Source organism: Lampetra fluviatilis, chromosome 40 (assembly GCF_964198595.1).
Source record: "Lampetra fluviatilis chromosome 40, kcLamFluv1.1, whole genome shotgun sequence".
NCBI classification, from domain to species: domain Eukaryota; kingdom Metazoa; phylum Chordata; class Hyperoartia; order Petromyzontiformes; family Petromyzontidae; genus Lampetra; species Lampetra fluviatilis.
Window position 1 is genome coordinate 10,058,577 of NC_136314.1, and position 14,276 is coordinate 10,072,852.

Below are 14,276 nucleotides of genomic sequence, written 5' to 3' on the forward strand. Positions count from 1 at the left end.
ATTTTGATTACGCGATTGACCAGTTTGCGACAGTGAAATCAAGAAAAAATTATATTTTGTAGACTATGTCAACCAGTCTACGACAGTGACTGAGTGAGCCATGTAATATAATTTCTATAAATTTGCTTCTTTAAATACAATGTTTCATTAAAATTTAAATTGGTATTCCTTATTCGATGTAATAGGAAAATGTGATTAAACGGGGGGGGGGGGGGGGGCAATTTTATAGTTCGTCCCCGGGCGCAAAATATCCTAGCTACGCCTCTGGCTGGGGGGGGGGGTTGCGTGGATGACGATACCTCCACTGTTTTTATTTTATACGAAAGACCCAAAAAGAATGAATTCCTGCAGTCACGAAAGCCTTAAGTCAAGATTGAGACACTGCTTTTACAGAGCCCTCTCCAACGCCTGGCACCGACCCATCCAACCACCGACCCATCCAACCACCTACCCACCCATTCACCGACCCACCCACCGACCCACCCACCCCACCCGCCCACGCCACTGATCTGCCCACCCACTCGCCCGCCCACTCAATAGTCTACACCAGGGGTCGGCAACCTTTGAACAAAGAAGAAGAGGAACCGATTTTTTGTGTTTTTCTCTTTGACCAAAATCGTTCCAAAAGCCGCACCACACGCAGAGCAGACGACAACAACAACAACAGATTATGACTCAAATAAACAAAAAATGTGATGGAATAAAGTGCATCTATTTAGTCCCCCCACACCCCCACTTAGTTATTGCTTAACAATCGCTCTCATCAAGACATTACACGGTGAAACTCATTTCCCTGCCACATTTAATCAATTATCTTGACGTTAAATTACTTTTTAAGATTTACGTTTCGTTTTGAATTTTTTTATTTCCCAAGAACGGCTGCCCGCAAGGGGGTGGGGGCACCCAAAGAGCCACCGCAGGCCGCTCCGGAGCCGCGGGTTGCCGATCTCCGGTCTCCGCAGACCGTGGGGCGAGCGCTGTTAGCGAGCCGCAGCACCAATGAAGGCCGCCACGGCACACAAAAGGGGGTGGCCAGCATCACGCCCGGCCGCCATTGTCTCCCCCAGCGGCGATGTTTTTTTTTACCGCACCAGGTACTTATTTGAGGCTGAGTCGACTAGGGGATGCCCAGGACCGGTTCAGATAATCATCACCGGTGTCAGTGGCCGTGAGCGGGAATCGAACCCGGGTGGCCGGGTTCGTAGCGGTAACCGCTACACTACGGCTCACCGCACCTAGACACACAAAGACAAAGATCCCCAGTAAAGCCTTAACTGTAGGAGCAAGTGCTGTTAGCGAGCGCCGACGAAGGCCGGCACAGCACACGAGGGGGTGGGTGGCCAGCACCACGCCCGGCCACCTTTGTCTCCCCTCCAACGCTTACACACCGCACCAGCTTTTCGATAGCGGCCGAGTTAACCTGGGTTAGTCCCTACACCGGTTCAAATACCGCATTCACCGGCGTTGTTGGTCGGGAGCGGGAATCGAACTCGGGTCGCCGTGTCCGTCACGCCGCGCGCGCTCACCACTGCACCACCCAATATGTGCATGCACGTTGAACTTCCTCCCCACCGCACGCAGCCGACCGTGCCAATCGGAGGTGCGGCGGTAAGAAGACAACAAACACTCAACGAGAGATCAGCTGAACGAAAGTCTCTGGGATGGGGGGGAGGGGAGGGGGGGGTGAATCCCAACGGAGGCCGCCGCACCTCCAGCTTCCTCGCGCTCTCCAACTCGGCGTCCACGAAGTCCAGTGTCACCGGCTCCTGGAAGTTGGGCAGCTGCGCCACGGTCACCGTCACCACCGCCACCGCCGTCACCGTCACCGCCGTCAGCGCCGCCAGCCCGACGGGAGAGAAGGAAGAAGCATCAGTGAGGGGCGACCGTCCACCGTCGACGCGAGTGTAGTTGTCCATGACGGTCGTCGTTTATTTGACAAGCGCCGCAGCGTTTTGCGATCCGCGACCGGTGAGCGCCGGGGTTTCAGGGCGTCGCGCGGGCGCGAGGCCGCCGCCCTGCGCCACCCGGCGGAGCCGGTCGGCTCGAGCGGCACCTCGTGGGCACACGGAGCCAGCTGCCTTTTGTTTTTCAGCAAACGGAAGGAGGGGTGTTTGAAAAGCAGTCACAAAGTAGGCAGCGCGCGTGCGCGTGTGTACGTTGAACTTCTTCCGCGCCGCACGTAGCCAACCGCGTTCATCGGAGGTGGACAACAAATTAACATACAAAAAGCAGTCATCTGAGTTTACAATCTACATTTACAATCTACATTTACAAGTGCAGAGATCCCAGTGGCTTCCTGATATCGGAAGAACACCGTGACACGTGAATACCCTGGCACAGTGACACGTGACATGTGACACCTTGACACCGTGTGACACCGTGACACGTGGCACTGGGGCACCGTGGCACCTCGTCCGAGAGTCGCGTGTTGCCTGACCTTGGGCAGGAAGTTGGGGTGCAGGAGGACGTAGCCGTTCGGGTCGATGGCAAAGAAATAACCGTTGGCTCCGAGCTGCAAAACAACAACAGCAATGGTCGTCATCATCATCAGCAGCAGCACAGCGACCCCTCGGCACGCCGTCAACATCACCGTGGCGACACAGCGCCATCTGCCGTCCACGTTCAGTGTCCCTTCATCAGCCGCAGCAGCAGCAGAGTCAGGCTCTGCTTGAACCATTGATGGCGAACTGCCCTCTTTAACTCTTTGGTTCTTTCGGTAAAGTCACGGAGGTTGAAACAAGAAGAGATCACAATGGATCACGACGTTTCGATCGCCACACAAGCAATCGTCTTCCGGTGGGAGAAACAGGCTGCTGAAACAAGTCCTTATGTATAACAAGTCCTTATGTATAACAAGTCCTTATGTATAACAAGTCCTTATGTATAACAAGTCCTTATGTATAACAAGTCCTTATGTATAACATGTACTTATGTATAACAAGTCCTTATGTATAACAAGTCCGTATGTATAACAAGTCCTTATGTATAACATGTCCTTATGTATAACACGTCCTTTTGTATAACAAGTCCTTATGTATATAGAGTGGATTGCTTGTGTGTCGATCGAAACGTCGTGATCTATTACACGCTTTCATTTAACTTACTGTTGTTGTCGTTGTCGTATCCTCAAATCTTGTAACTAAATTTTAACCCACTTCCCAATGTGGTATCGACTGCAAACTTAGTATACTTATGTCATACCGATGACAATACTATATTATATCATAATATATATGTATTTTAAAACATTATTTTTTATATGTTATGTTTCGGCTTGGGTCTAATTGTCCACGCTCAACTAACGTTGGCTGTAAATCACCACGGTCCCTTACGTTGTGGCAAGCTTCGGGGCCACTTCCTGGAGTCGTGGAGTTCTTCCATTACTAGTACATTTCATAAAAGCGTGTTTTCAAATATTTCGTATTTTTTCTACCAACGTGACTTTACCGAAAGAACCAAAGAGTATGGATTCCTGCAGTCACGAAGCTTCAAATCCAGATAGCCCTTTTGAAGATACGTGCTCGTAGATTGGCACGAAGCTATGCGAGAGGAATACGTAAACTTTTTCACGGATGGTTTATAAAAATGAGCGGGTGGCGATCGAAAGGGACACGGCGGTCGAGACTAAGAACGGAGTGGAAGCCAGAGGATGGAACGCGCCCCAGAGGATGACCACCGCGGGAGGAGACGGAGCGACGAGATCGGTTCGCGCGGAGGTGCACGGTGAAGATCGTTTAACACCATGGCGATGGAGGAGGCTCGTGAAGGACCGCTGCTGCTGCTACTGGGCAGTTGGAGGCAGTCGCCCTCCAGCAACAGCGGAGGGCGGAGGAGCGACGCTCACAACAACGAGCGCAGTAGACCCGTGGCACCTGCTGGGTCTGTCCCGTGACCTCCTGCCAGCAGCGAGCCGTCGACACTTCGCGTGGCCTCAAAGTGCACCTGGCCTGGCACAGCCGCCGTAGTGATGTCACCACCACTTAGTGGGGAATGGCCGCATATTGGTGGTGATGACGAGGCAGTGATGACGAGGTGGTGATGACGACAGTGATGACGAGGTGATGATGACGACCTAGTGATGACGAGGTGGTGATGACGAGGTGGTGATGACGAGGCAGTGACGACGAGGTGGTGATGACGACATAGTGATGACGAGGTGGTGATGACGCGTGCGTCTGCGCTCACGTTGAACTGGTCGGTGAGCTCCTTGATCTCTTTCAGGGACACGTCCACGCCCATCACGCCCAGAATCAGCTGGTTCTGGCACCAGCACAGGGGCGAGGGGGGCACACACACAGTGCGGCTTGTTGTACTCTACTTGCATGTCCACGGGTGAGCGCTTCACGATCTTTATTAATCGTCCTGGAGAAATCTCATGAGCCGTGAAGCTCTTTGTTTTCGCAGATGTCCAGTAAGGGGCAAACGGGGTCAGAAGGTCACAACAACCAACAATAGGCACAAACACGATCGGAGCGGCAACATCTAGGAAAGTTAAACACATCACTACAAATACATAAACTCGACAACTCGTGAGGCCAATGCCAGTCCATGGGCAACGTCAGTCCATGGGCAACGTCAGTCCATGGCCAATGTGATAAGTACGGCATTGAAACGATTCTCCCCACACACGCTCCCCTTGCTCCTGCTGCTGCTGCCGCTGCCCCCCTGCTCACCCACCCCAGGGGGGGGGGGGGTGAAAGCCGAGGCCACGGCAGGTCCCGCGGTCTCTCTCCGCTAGGCGGCAGTGCAGCCCCAGGAGAGAGGCGGCTTGGGGAGCGCTGAGCGCCTGGGTGAGTGGGTCTGGGTATGTGGGTAGGTGAGTGGGTGGGTTAGTGGGTAGGTGAGTGGGTGAGTGGGTAGGTGATTGGGCGGGTCTGTGGGTAGGTGAGTGGATGGGTTCGTGGGTAGGTGAGTGGGCGGGTTAGTGGGTAGGTGAGTGGGTGAGTGGGTAGGTGATTGGGCGGGTCTGTGGGTAGGTGAGTGGGTGGGTTCGTGGGTAGGTGAGTGGGCGGGTTAGTGGGTAGGTGAGTGGGTGAGTTAGTGGGTAGGTTAGTGGGTGGGTTAGTGGGTAGGTGAGTGGGTCTGGGTATGTGGGTAGGTGAGTGGGCGGGTCTGTGGGTAGGTGAGTGGGTGGGTTAGTGGGTAGGTGAGTGGGTGGGTTAGTGGGTAGGTGAGTGGGTGGGTTAGTGGGTAGGTGAGTGGGCGGGTTAGTGGGTAGGTGAGTGGGTGGGTTAGTGAGTGAGTTAGTGGATAGGTTAGTGGGTGGGTTAGTGGGTAGGTGCGTGGGTGGGTCTGTGGGTAGGTGGGTGGGTGGGTGAGAGAGGGTGGGTGGCTGAGTGGGTGGGTTAGGGGGCAGGTGAGTGGGTGAGTGGGTGGGTGAGAGAGGGTGGGTGGCTGAGTGGGTGGGTTAGTGGGTGGGTTCGGAAGCAGATGAGTGGGTGAGTTAGTGGGTAGGTGGGTGGGTGGGTGAGAGGGTGGCTGGCTGAGTGGGTGGCTTAGTGGGCAGGTGAGTGGATGGGTGGGTAGGTGGTAGAGTTGGTGAGTAGATGGTGGGTCGGTGAGTGCATGTGCACATTGGGGTCTACGGATGAAACATGCCTTACAAATATATTTTTGTATTATTCAGTGAGATGTTGAGTTGGGTGAGTCGACTTGTGTAACCCGCTTGAGAGCTCCGAGCATAAACCAAAGTGAAATTATAAACTTCCTCGTTGGGGATGATGCCCAGTCACACTCAGATTGAATACTCGTCAGGGAATATTTGTAAATAAAAGCGAGTATGGTAATTACTCTCTGGTTCTTTCGGTAAAGGCACGTAGATAGAACTAATAGAATACAAGAAAACACGACGTTTCGGTCGCCACACAAGCGTCCGTCTTCAGGTGTGAGGACATGGTCTGCTGTTGCGGCTTCATCTAGGCATGGGAGGGGAGAGGGAAGGGGGGGAGTTTGGCTGTGGGAGTTTACAAGGAAAAGGGAAGAGGGTTTGTGGTGATGTCCGTGTTGCAACTCTATTTGTACTATGTTCATCCACCACGCTGTGTCGCTCCTGGCCTCTCCATCCGTTAGCCAACAAGAGGGCCATTGCCAGCATTGCCTGCTCTGGAGAAGGGCCGTTGCCCGAAACGTCACGAGGGGCCCGCCGCCGACGTTACCTGGACGTTGCCGCTCGCGGACAAGTTGAAGACGGGGAGAGTCCCCGTGATCACGAGGCCCTGCTCCTGCGGGGGAGAGACACGAGAGAGAGTCCGTGGGGAGAGAGTCGGTGTCGTGAGAGTCAATGGAGAGAGTCCGTGCGGTGAGAGTCGGTGTCGTGAGAGTCAATGGAGAGAGTCCGTGCGGTGAGAGTCCGTGGAGAGAGAGTCGGTGGGGAGAGACTCCGTGGGGTGAGGGTTCGTGAAGTGAGAGACCGTGGAGTGAGAGTCCGTGGAAAGAGTCCGTGCAGAGGAAATAATTATTTAAGGCTGAGTCCACCTAGGGAAGGCCCATGACCGGTTGTGATATTCGCTGTCACCATATTGGCGGCCGTAAGCGGGAATCGCTGGGTACATGGTGCAGCGCTGAGCCATTAACGCCACAAACAGCACACACACAACACACACAACACACTCACTCAGGACACACAACACACAACAACAACCGCCATTCGCCACTAAGTGGCGGTGACGTCACCACGGTGTTTGTGCCAAGCTATGTGCACGTTGAGGCCACGTGAAGTGTCGAACGCCCGCTGGCAGGAGGTCACAGGGTAGGCCCAGGTGCCACGGGTCGACTGACTGAGATGCCTGGCTGATGCACCACCTGTGCCCCCTACTGTGACAACTTGCTGTGCTTTAGCCACCCGGCGCTCCGCTCGTTGTTGTGAGCATCGCTCCTCCGCCCTCTGTTGTTGTTGGAGGGCGACTGCCTCCAAATGCCCAGTAGCGTCCTTCACAAGCCTCCTCCACAGAGGCCGATCTTGACACCTCTGGTACCAGTCATCGGCAAGTCCACTTAGCTTCACATCCTCCTGTACCACATCACCCAATCTCTTATCTAGTCAGTGCTGCACCCGTTTAGCCCCCTCGATCCGGCCAAACAAAAGCTGTTTAGGCATGCGGTGGCTGGGCATGCAGGCTACATGACCCAGCCAACGCAGCCTTGCCTGCCGGAGGAGCTCACTAATGGGACTTTGTCCAGATTTTTCAAGAATCTGTGAGCTCCTCACACAATCCAGCCTGGATAAACCCAGGATGGATCGTAGGCAGGCAAGCCTAAATGTTTCAAACCGGCGAATATGTTCCATTAGGGGGGTCCACGTTTCGCAAGCGCAGAGAAGGGAGGGCATGACCGTGGACGTGAAGACCTGAAGCTTCGTGCGGAGCGACAGACCAGGTAGCTTCCAGAAAGCGTTACGCAACCGATGAAAAGATAATGCCGCTCGACTGATTCGGAGTCAGACCTCTGCTGTCAAACCGGAGCCAGTCATGAGCACACTGCCCAGGTATGGAAAACTCTCCACTCTCCACAACTGCCCTATCACCAATGGGGAGTTGTGGGGGTGGAGTGTCCGACTGTACATAATACCCAGGCAGGTGCTTAGTTTTGGTGAAGTTGGAGGCGCATTTAAGGCTTCACAAACTACGTGGTCGAAATAGATGATAGAATAATGTGAGAGCCAGAGGACATCCCTGTCGCACCCCAAGGTGAACAGGGAATGGCTCCGACTCCCGGCCAAGTAGTTTTACCCGGGCCCACTCACCATCATGAAGGTCCTTAATGATCGAAAGCACGAAGAACAACCCAGAGCCCAGGCCTATTGATGGTATCATAGGCCTTGACCAGGTCAATAAAGCAGAGATGTAGGTCTTGTTGGAATTCCCTACACCTCTGCTGTAGCAGACGGACATAAAATATGGCATCCGTGCAGCACCTCCCTTTCGTCAAACCGTATTGGGGCACCGCAAGCCTCTCCTCAGCGTGCCTAGCAAGGCGATGTTGAATAATCATTGCCAGGACCTTTCCCGGCATACTGAAGAGTGAGATGCCCCTGTAGTTGTTACAGTCTGTGTGGTTCCCCATCTTAAAGACGGGGACCACCAGGGCATTCTTCCAATCCTATTGTAATGCGGGCGTAAACGGCTTCGCGGATATGACGTCATGGGGGGAGGAGTTAGGTCACGTGGGTGAGAGAGGTGAGGTCTTAAGGGAGAGATACCGGAAGAGACGGGAGAGTGTGGGAGACGGAGTTAGAGTGAGGCCACGCAGGGCGGAGGTCGAGGAGTGGCGAGATCGCCATACACATGGGGGAATAAGACTTGGCACCGTCGGCCAGCGGTGACCAAGCGCGGAGGAACGACGGGCAGCAGTGGAGCTGCAGTAAGAGCAGCGATGGAGCTGCAGTGAGCGCAGCCGGAGGACTGCACAAGGGGTCTGCAGCGGAGCTGCAGAGGTGTGGAGGCTACGGGAGCGAGGGCAGCTACGGAGCTGCCAAGGGGAGAGCTCTGAGCGAGGGCCGTGCGGGAAAAGTGTAAGAACCCGAATAAAGGACGACGGAGACAGAACCAGGATCGAGTCGCTTATTACACTGGTGTCAGAAGTGAAACGGCATGTCAAAACAGCTCAGAAGAAAGAATATTCCTGCGCCATCGTCTGCTACAACATCCGACGACGACGACCTTCCTTGGGCGGTCGACCTACCTGCGATGGAGGAGGAGATCCGTGCGGGAACAAGCGCGGGTCCGGGAGTCGAAGAGGTCGCCGCGTCGGTGGACCCGTCTGCACCTGTGGACGCGGATTGGCGATGGAGGCAGATGGCGGCGCAGCTGGAGACGCTGAAAATCGTGCTCGCGCAATTGTGCGAGCTCGTCACGCCGAGGATGGCGTTGGGGGGAGCCGACGGAGGTCCGCAGGTCGCTGCCTTGCCTCCGCTGTCGGCGCCATTGACCACGCGGCAAGAAGACGCCATCTTGGGCGTGGCAGGAGAAGAACGGCGGGAAGCCGCCATCTTGCGCTCTCCGCGGCGAGAGGCCGCCATCTTGAACACGCGGCGATGCGACGCCATTTTAAATATGCCGCCTGGTGAGTCATCGGAGGAGGACGGTGCAACAAGGAGTCGCAGTCGTCATCTCACGACCGTCAAAGAATTCTCCATCGGGGGCGATTGGAGTGCTTTCGCCTGCCGATTTCTGGCGGCGGTACGCTCAGCGAGGTGGACGGACGCTGAGGTGTTAGAGGTTTTACCGACTCTTCTCGATGACGAGTCGGTGAGATTCTTCCGCTCCATCAAGGCGGAGAAGAAGAAAACATTGAGAGGAGTTTTCGACGAGATGGCAGATGCATATGAGCCACCGGATGACGCTCATCGCCGGTTTGTTCAACGTCAGCGAGCACCCGAGGAGTCGCCGGTGGCATACAGGGGTGCGGTATTGGAGTTGGCCATGGCTGCATACCCGGAGACGGAGCCTGACCTGCTCGAACCTCCCATCTTGGGTAAGATGCTCGAGCTGTCCCGGGATTTGGGGATTCCTATGCCGGTGTGTGGCCACAAAAAGCTTACGTCCCGGGCGGCCGCTAAATGTCTTGATGCCCAGTTCAACCTTCGCCGTTGGAAGCAAGTCACGGCGTGGACGGGGGGGCCCATCGTCGAGGGAGGTGCCGCGGGTTGGGATCCCAAGAAGGCGGTGTACGTTCCTGACGGGGGGGGGCCCGCAGGAGCTGACTGCCGCCTCTGCTCAGTGGTCGGCCCGCAGTACACCGGGGCCGCGATCTGCGCCACCGCCACGGGAGCGTCGGGACGGGGTGCCTGCGGCGCGGCGTAATAACATCGACTGCTTCCGCTGCGGCCGTAAAGGCCATTACGCCAGGGACTGCTGGGCCCGCGTCCCGGGTCCGCCCCAGCAGGAGGCCTCGTCAGCGGACGTGCCACGGAAGGATCCTCCAGGACAGACAAGCCGGCCGTGACATTGCCGGAGACAGGAGACTCTGCTCGGGGTGTGCCTGCCACGGCTGCGGGGACTCCGAGCCCCGCCGCCCCTCCGACCCCGGCGCAGACACGATCGCGATGCACCCCCGACGCTGGGCCTTCAGGGACACGGGACCGGGACGTTGACGGGCCTCCAATAGCGACAGGAGGACTTCATCCTGTCGCTCCTAAAACCCCGTCACGTTCCCGGTCTGCAGGAGGGCCGCCGCCCGTCCGGGACGGACCGGCGACCCGAACACGCTCAAAGTCCCTTACATTTCATTAAATTTTACTGTTGTGTTGTTGTTGTTGTTATATTTATTGTATGCTTTGTCGTCCTTGAATGTGTGATGGTTGTGTTCACTCGCATTACTGGTCTCGTTATTGTTCAGCCGAGGTCGGCTGGATTTTCTCTACGGGGGAGGGTGGTGTAATGCGGGCGTAAACGGCTTCGCGGATATGACGTCATGGGGGGAGGAGTTAGGTCACGTGGGTGAGAGGGGTGAGGTCTTAAGGGAGAGATACCGGAAGAGACGGGAGAGTGTGGGAGACGGAGTTAGAGTGAGGCCACGCAGGGCAGAGGTCGAGGAGTGGCGAGATCGCCACACACACGGGGGAATAAGACTTGGCACCGTCGGCCAGCGGTGACCAAGCGCGGAGGAACGACGGGCAGCAGTGGAGCTGCAGTAAGAGCAGCGATGGAGCTGCAGTGAGCGCAGCCGGAGGACTGCACAAGGGGTCTGCAGCTGAGCAGCTGAGCTGCAGAGGTGTGGAGGCTACGGGAGCGAGGGCAGCTACGGAGCTGCCAAGGGGAGAGCTCTAAGCGAGGGCCGTGCGGGAAAAGTGTAAGAACCCGAATAAAGGACGACGGAGACAGAACCAGGATCGAGTCGCTTATTACACTATGAAACCCGTCCAGTGGTCCAGACTGTTGTTATGATTTCATTAAGGGCAGTCTGTGCACAAACGCCACCCTCCCTCAGCATTTCGCTTGGGAGATCATCTCTGCCCGGTGCCTTTTCTGGTCTCAGACTTTGGATCGCCTTCAGTACTTCCTCAACAGATGGCACCTCAGCCAGCCACTCACAGGTGGTGACTTCTTCTTTCAATATTTGAGGCACCGTAGCCTCAGCAGGATCATCCTCACTATGTCCCATTATGTTTTCCAGGCTGAGGGATTTCCCCTCCCCCAGGACCTCACAGAAATGCTCAGCAAATCTGCAAACCTGTTCCTGGGGGTCGGAGATTGAATCACCGGTCCTTCCCCGAATGATGGTAATAGGTGTGGCACTGCAGGTTACTTTTTCGATGGAGTTAAAGAGCAATTTGTGATCGCGGGTCATTGAGGCAGACTCAATTTCCTCAGTAACCCGCGACCACCACCCATCCTTGCAGCGCCTCACAGCTCTCCGAACCGCAAAACAAAGGCTGCGGTAAGCCTCCTCATTCTCTGACGTGGGATGTTGTAGACGATGAGAGTGGGCCTGTCGCTTTTTCTCAGCCAGGCTGAACACCTCCTCTGTCAGCCTGGGTCTCTGGGGAGGTCTGTTACCGTGTACCCAAAGCAGTCATTGCAGCTGCATGAGCCACAGTCCTAAACCTCGCCCATTTCCCCTCGACATCAGGAAGAGTGGGGGAAGATGCCAACCCCAGCAGCAAGCGATGATGACATTCTCTCTTGCAACTTTCATCATGCTTCCATGATGTTGTGTGTATGCACTGACGCCTGAACAGCGTGTTGGTAATTACAAGCCCGTGGGCTGCACACAAATCTACCAGCCTCCTACCGTTGTTATTGAGCTGATCTGGCCCATGCCTTCCAATTACTCCAGACCAGGTGCCAGCATCATAGTCAACTCGGACATTGAAGCCACACAACAAGATGACTTTATCCCGAGGGGCCACTTTAGTCAGCACCTGTGACAGGAGGTCATAGAAGGCATATGACTCATTGGCTTTGCCTGCGTCCCTCCACGGATGTTCGTCTTCGGTGGGAGCATAAGTAACCACGACCACCACTCTTCGCCTTTGGTTGATGGGAAGGCGAGTCCAAAGTAGCCTGGGGCTTACAGCTTCCCACACAGCACACACAACGCACACACGCAGTACACACAACACACAGACGCAGGACACAACACACAACTCACACGCAGAACACACAACACACACAATACACACACATGCCCACACACGACAAACACAGACACCCACACAACACACACGCCCCACACACACACGACACACACACACACACGACACACACAACACACACGGCACACACAACACACACGGCACACACAACACACACAAGCAGGACACAACACACACAAGCAGGACACAACACACACAACACACAACTCACACGCCCCCCACACACACACACACGACACACACACACAGACACACTCACACACCCCTCAAGGTGACCGGGCAGCTTCACATCTCACTCACACGGGGCCCCTCCTCCGCGTTGAAACACCCAAACAGGACAACTCAATGAGACACCCCCCACTAGCCCCCACTAGCCCCCCACTCTACCCCCCCCCCCAAATCTACAACCCCCACTCTACACCCCCCCCACTCTACTCCCCCCCACTCTACCCCCCCCCATGGGGCGGTGTGTGTGATGGGGCTGTGTGTGTGTGTGATGAGGGAGGTGTGTGTGTGTGATGGGGAGGCGTGTGTGTGTGATGGGGGAGGTGTGTGTGATGGGGGAGGTGTGTGTGATGGGGCTGTGTGTGTGTGTGATGGGGCGGTGTGTGTGTATGATGGGGGAGGTGTGTGTGTGTGATGGGAGAGGTGTGTGTGATGGGGAGGCGTGTGTGTGATGGGACGGTGTGTGTGTGTGATGGGACTGTGTGTGTGTGATGGGGCGGTGTGTGTGTATGTGATGGGGCGGTGTGTGTGTGATGTGGGAGGTGTGTGTGTGTGTGTGATGTGGGAGGTGTGTGTGATGGGGCGGTGTGTGTGTGATGGGGAAGAGTGTGTGTGTGATAGGGAAGGTGTGTGTGTGTGTGATGGGGCTGTATGTGTGTGTCTGATGGGGAGGTGTGTGTGTGTGTGATGGGGCGGTGTGTGTGTGTGATGGAGAAGAGTGTGTGTGTGATGGGGAAGGTGTGTGTGTGTGATGGGGCTGTATGTGTGTGTCTGATGGGGGAGGTGTGTGTGTGTGATGGGGCGGTGTGTGTGATGGGGAAGGTGTGTGTGTGTGTGATGGGGCTGTATGTTTGTGTCTGATGGGGGAGGTGTGTGTGTGATGGGGGAGGTGTGTGTGTGTGATGGGGAGGCGTGTGTGTGTAATTGTGTGTGTGTGATGGGGCGGTGTGTGTGATGGGACGGTGTGTGTGATGTGGGAGGTGTGTGTGATGGAGGGGTGTGTGTGTGAGTGAGTGTGGGGGCGGTGTGTGTGTGTGGAGTAGCCTAGACCCCCCCCACCATTATTGATGGAGACAGCCTTGAGAAGACTCCCCCACTCACAGTGGCCTGAAACAACAAAGCATGTCCCCACCTCTACCCCCACCCCCTCCTCTTCTTCCCCCACCTCTTCCCCCACCTCTCCATCCCCCCCACCTCTTCTTCCGCTCACCCGCTCACTCAGTCTCGGTGTCACTCATACACTCACCAAGCTCACCTGGTCGTGAGCTCACTGTCGCTCACTCGCTCACCCGCTCACTCAGTCGCTCACCCGCTCACTCAGTCGCTCACCCGCTCACTCAGTCGCTCACTCGCTCACCCACTCACTCGCTCACCCGCTCACTCAGTGGCTCACTCGCTCACCCTCTCACGCAGTATCAGTGTCACTCATCCACTCACCAAGCTCACCCGGTCGTTAGCTCACGCAGTCGCGCGCTCACTCACCCATTCGCTCCAGTCATCCCCCACTCATCAAAACTCACTGGCTCCCTCTCGTCCACCCCCTCTCCTTCGTGACTCCAGTTAGTATTCGTGCCACTACTGCAGCATTCAAGGCTCTTCACGGAGGAATTATTATAATTACGTTTTCGCGAACAGCACTTGCCCCATCGCCCTGTGTGGGCTACGCGGGGGACCTTTGCCTGTGTGTGTGCGTGCGGGGTGCCTACCAGAGCGTCTAGGTAGACGTTGGTCCACTGCACCTGCTTGCCGCGGGGCCCAGCCAGCACCATCGGGCGGCCCAGTACGTCCAGGTACTCCTGTGGGGCACGTGGGCCATGGGCTCAAGGCAAAGATCCCCCGCGTAGCCTTAACAGACTGTAGGGGCAAGTGCTGTGAGCGAGTGAGCACCTGTGAAGGCTGGCACGGCACACGGGGGGGGGGGGTGGGTGGCCACTGCCACACCCGGCCGCATTTGTAT

The 14,276-nt window shown here is 56.0% G+C and overlaps 1 protein-coding gene across 4 annotated transcripts in view; it reads right to left on the reverse strand.

The window, feature by feature from the left end:
* The window catches only part of LOC144946230 (voltage-dependent calcium channel subunit alpha-2/delta-2-like), a 150,725-nt gene that overhangs the window by 54,446 nt on the left and 82,003 nt on the right, over window positions 1-14,276 (reverse strand). For 2 of the 4 annotated variants that reach the window (XM_078875096.1, XM_078875094.1), the window contains 5 exons: window positions 14,026-14,115; window positions 6,156-6,221; window positions 4,186-4,260; window positions 2,438-2,512; window positions 1,710-1,781 (listed from right to left, as the gene is read on the reverse strand). In XM_078875096.1, coding sequence (XP_078731222.1) covers window positions 1,710-1,781; window positions 2,438-2,512; window positions 4,186-4,260; window positions 6,156-6,221; window positions 14,026-14,115 — 378 coding nt within the window. The remainder of the gene's footprint in view (window positions 1-1,709; window positions 1,782-2,437; window positions 2,513-4,185; window positions 4,261-6,155; window positions 6,222-14,025; window positions 14,116-14,276) is intronic. The other 2 variants (XM_078875095.1, XM_078875097.1) reach the window with 2 other exon arrangements.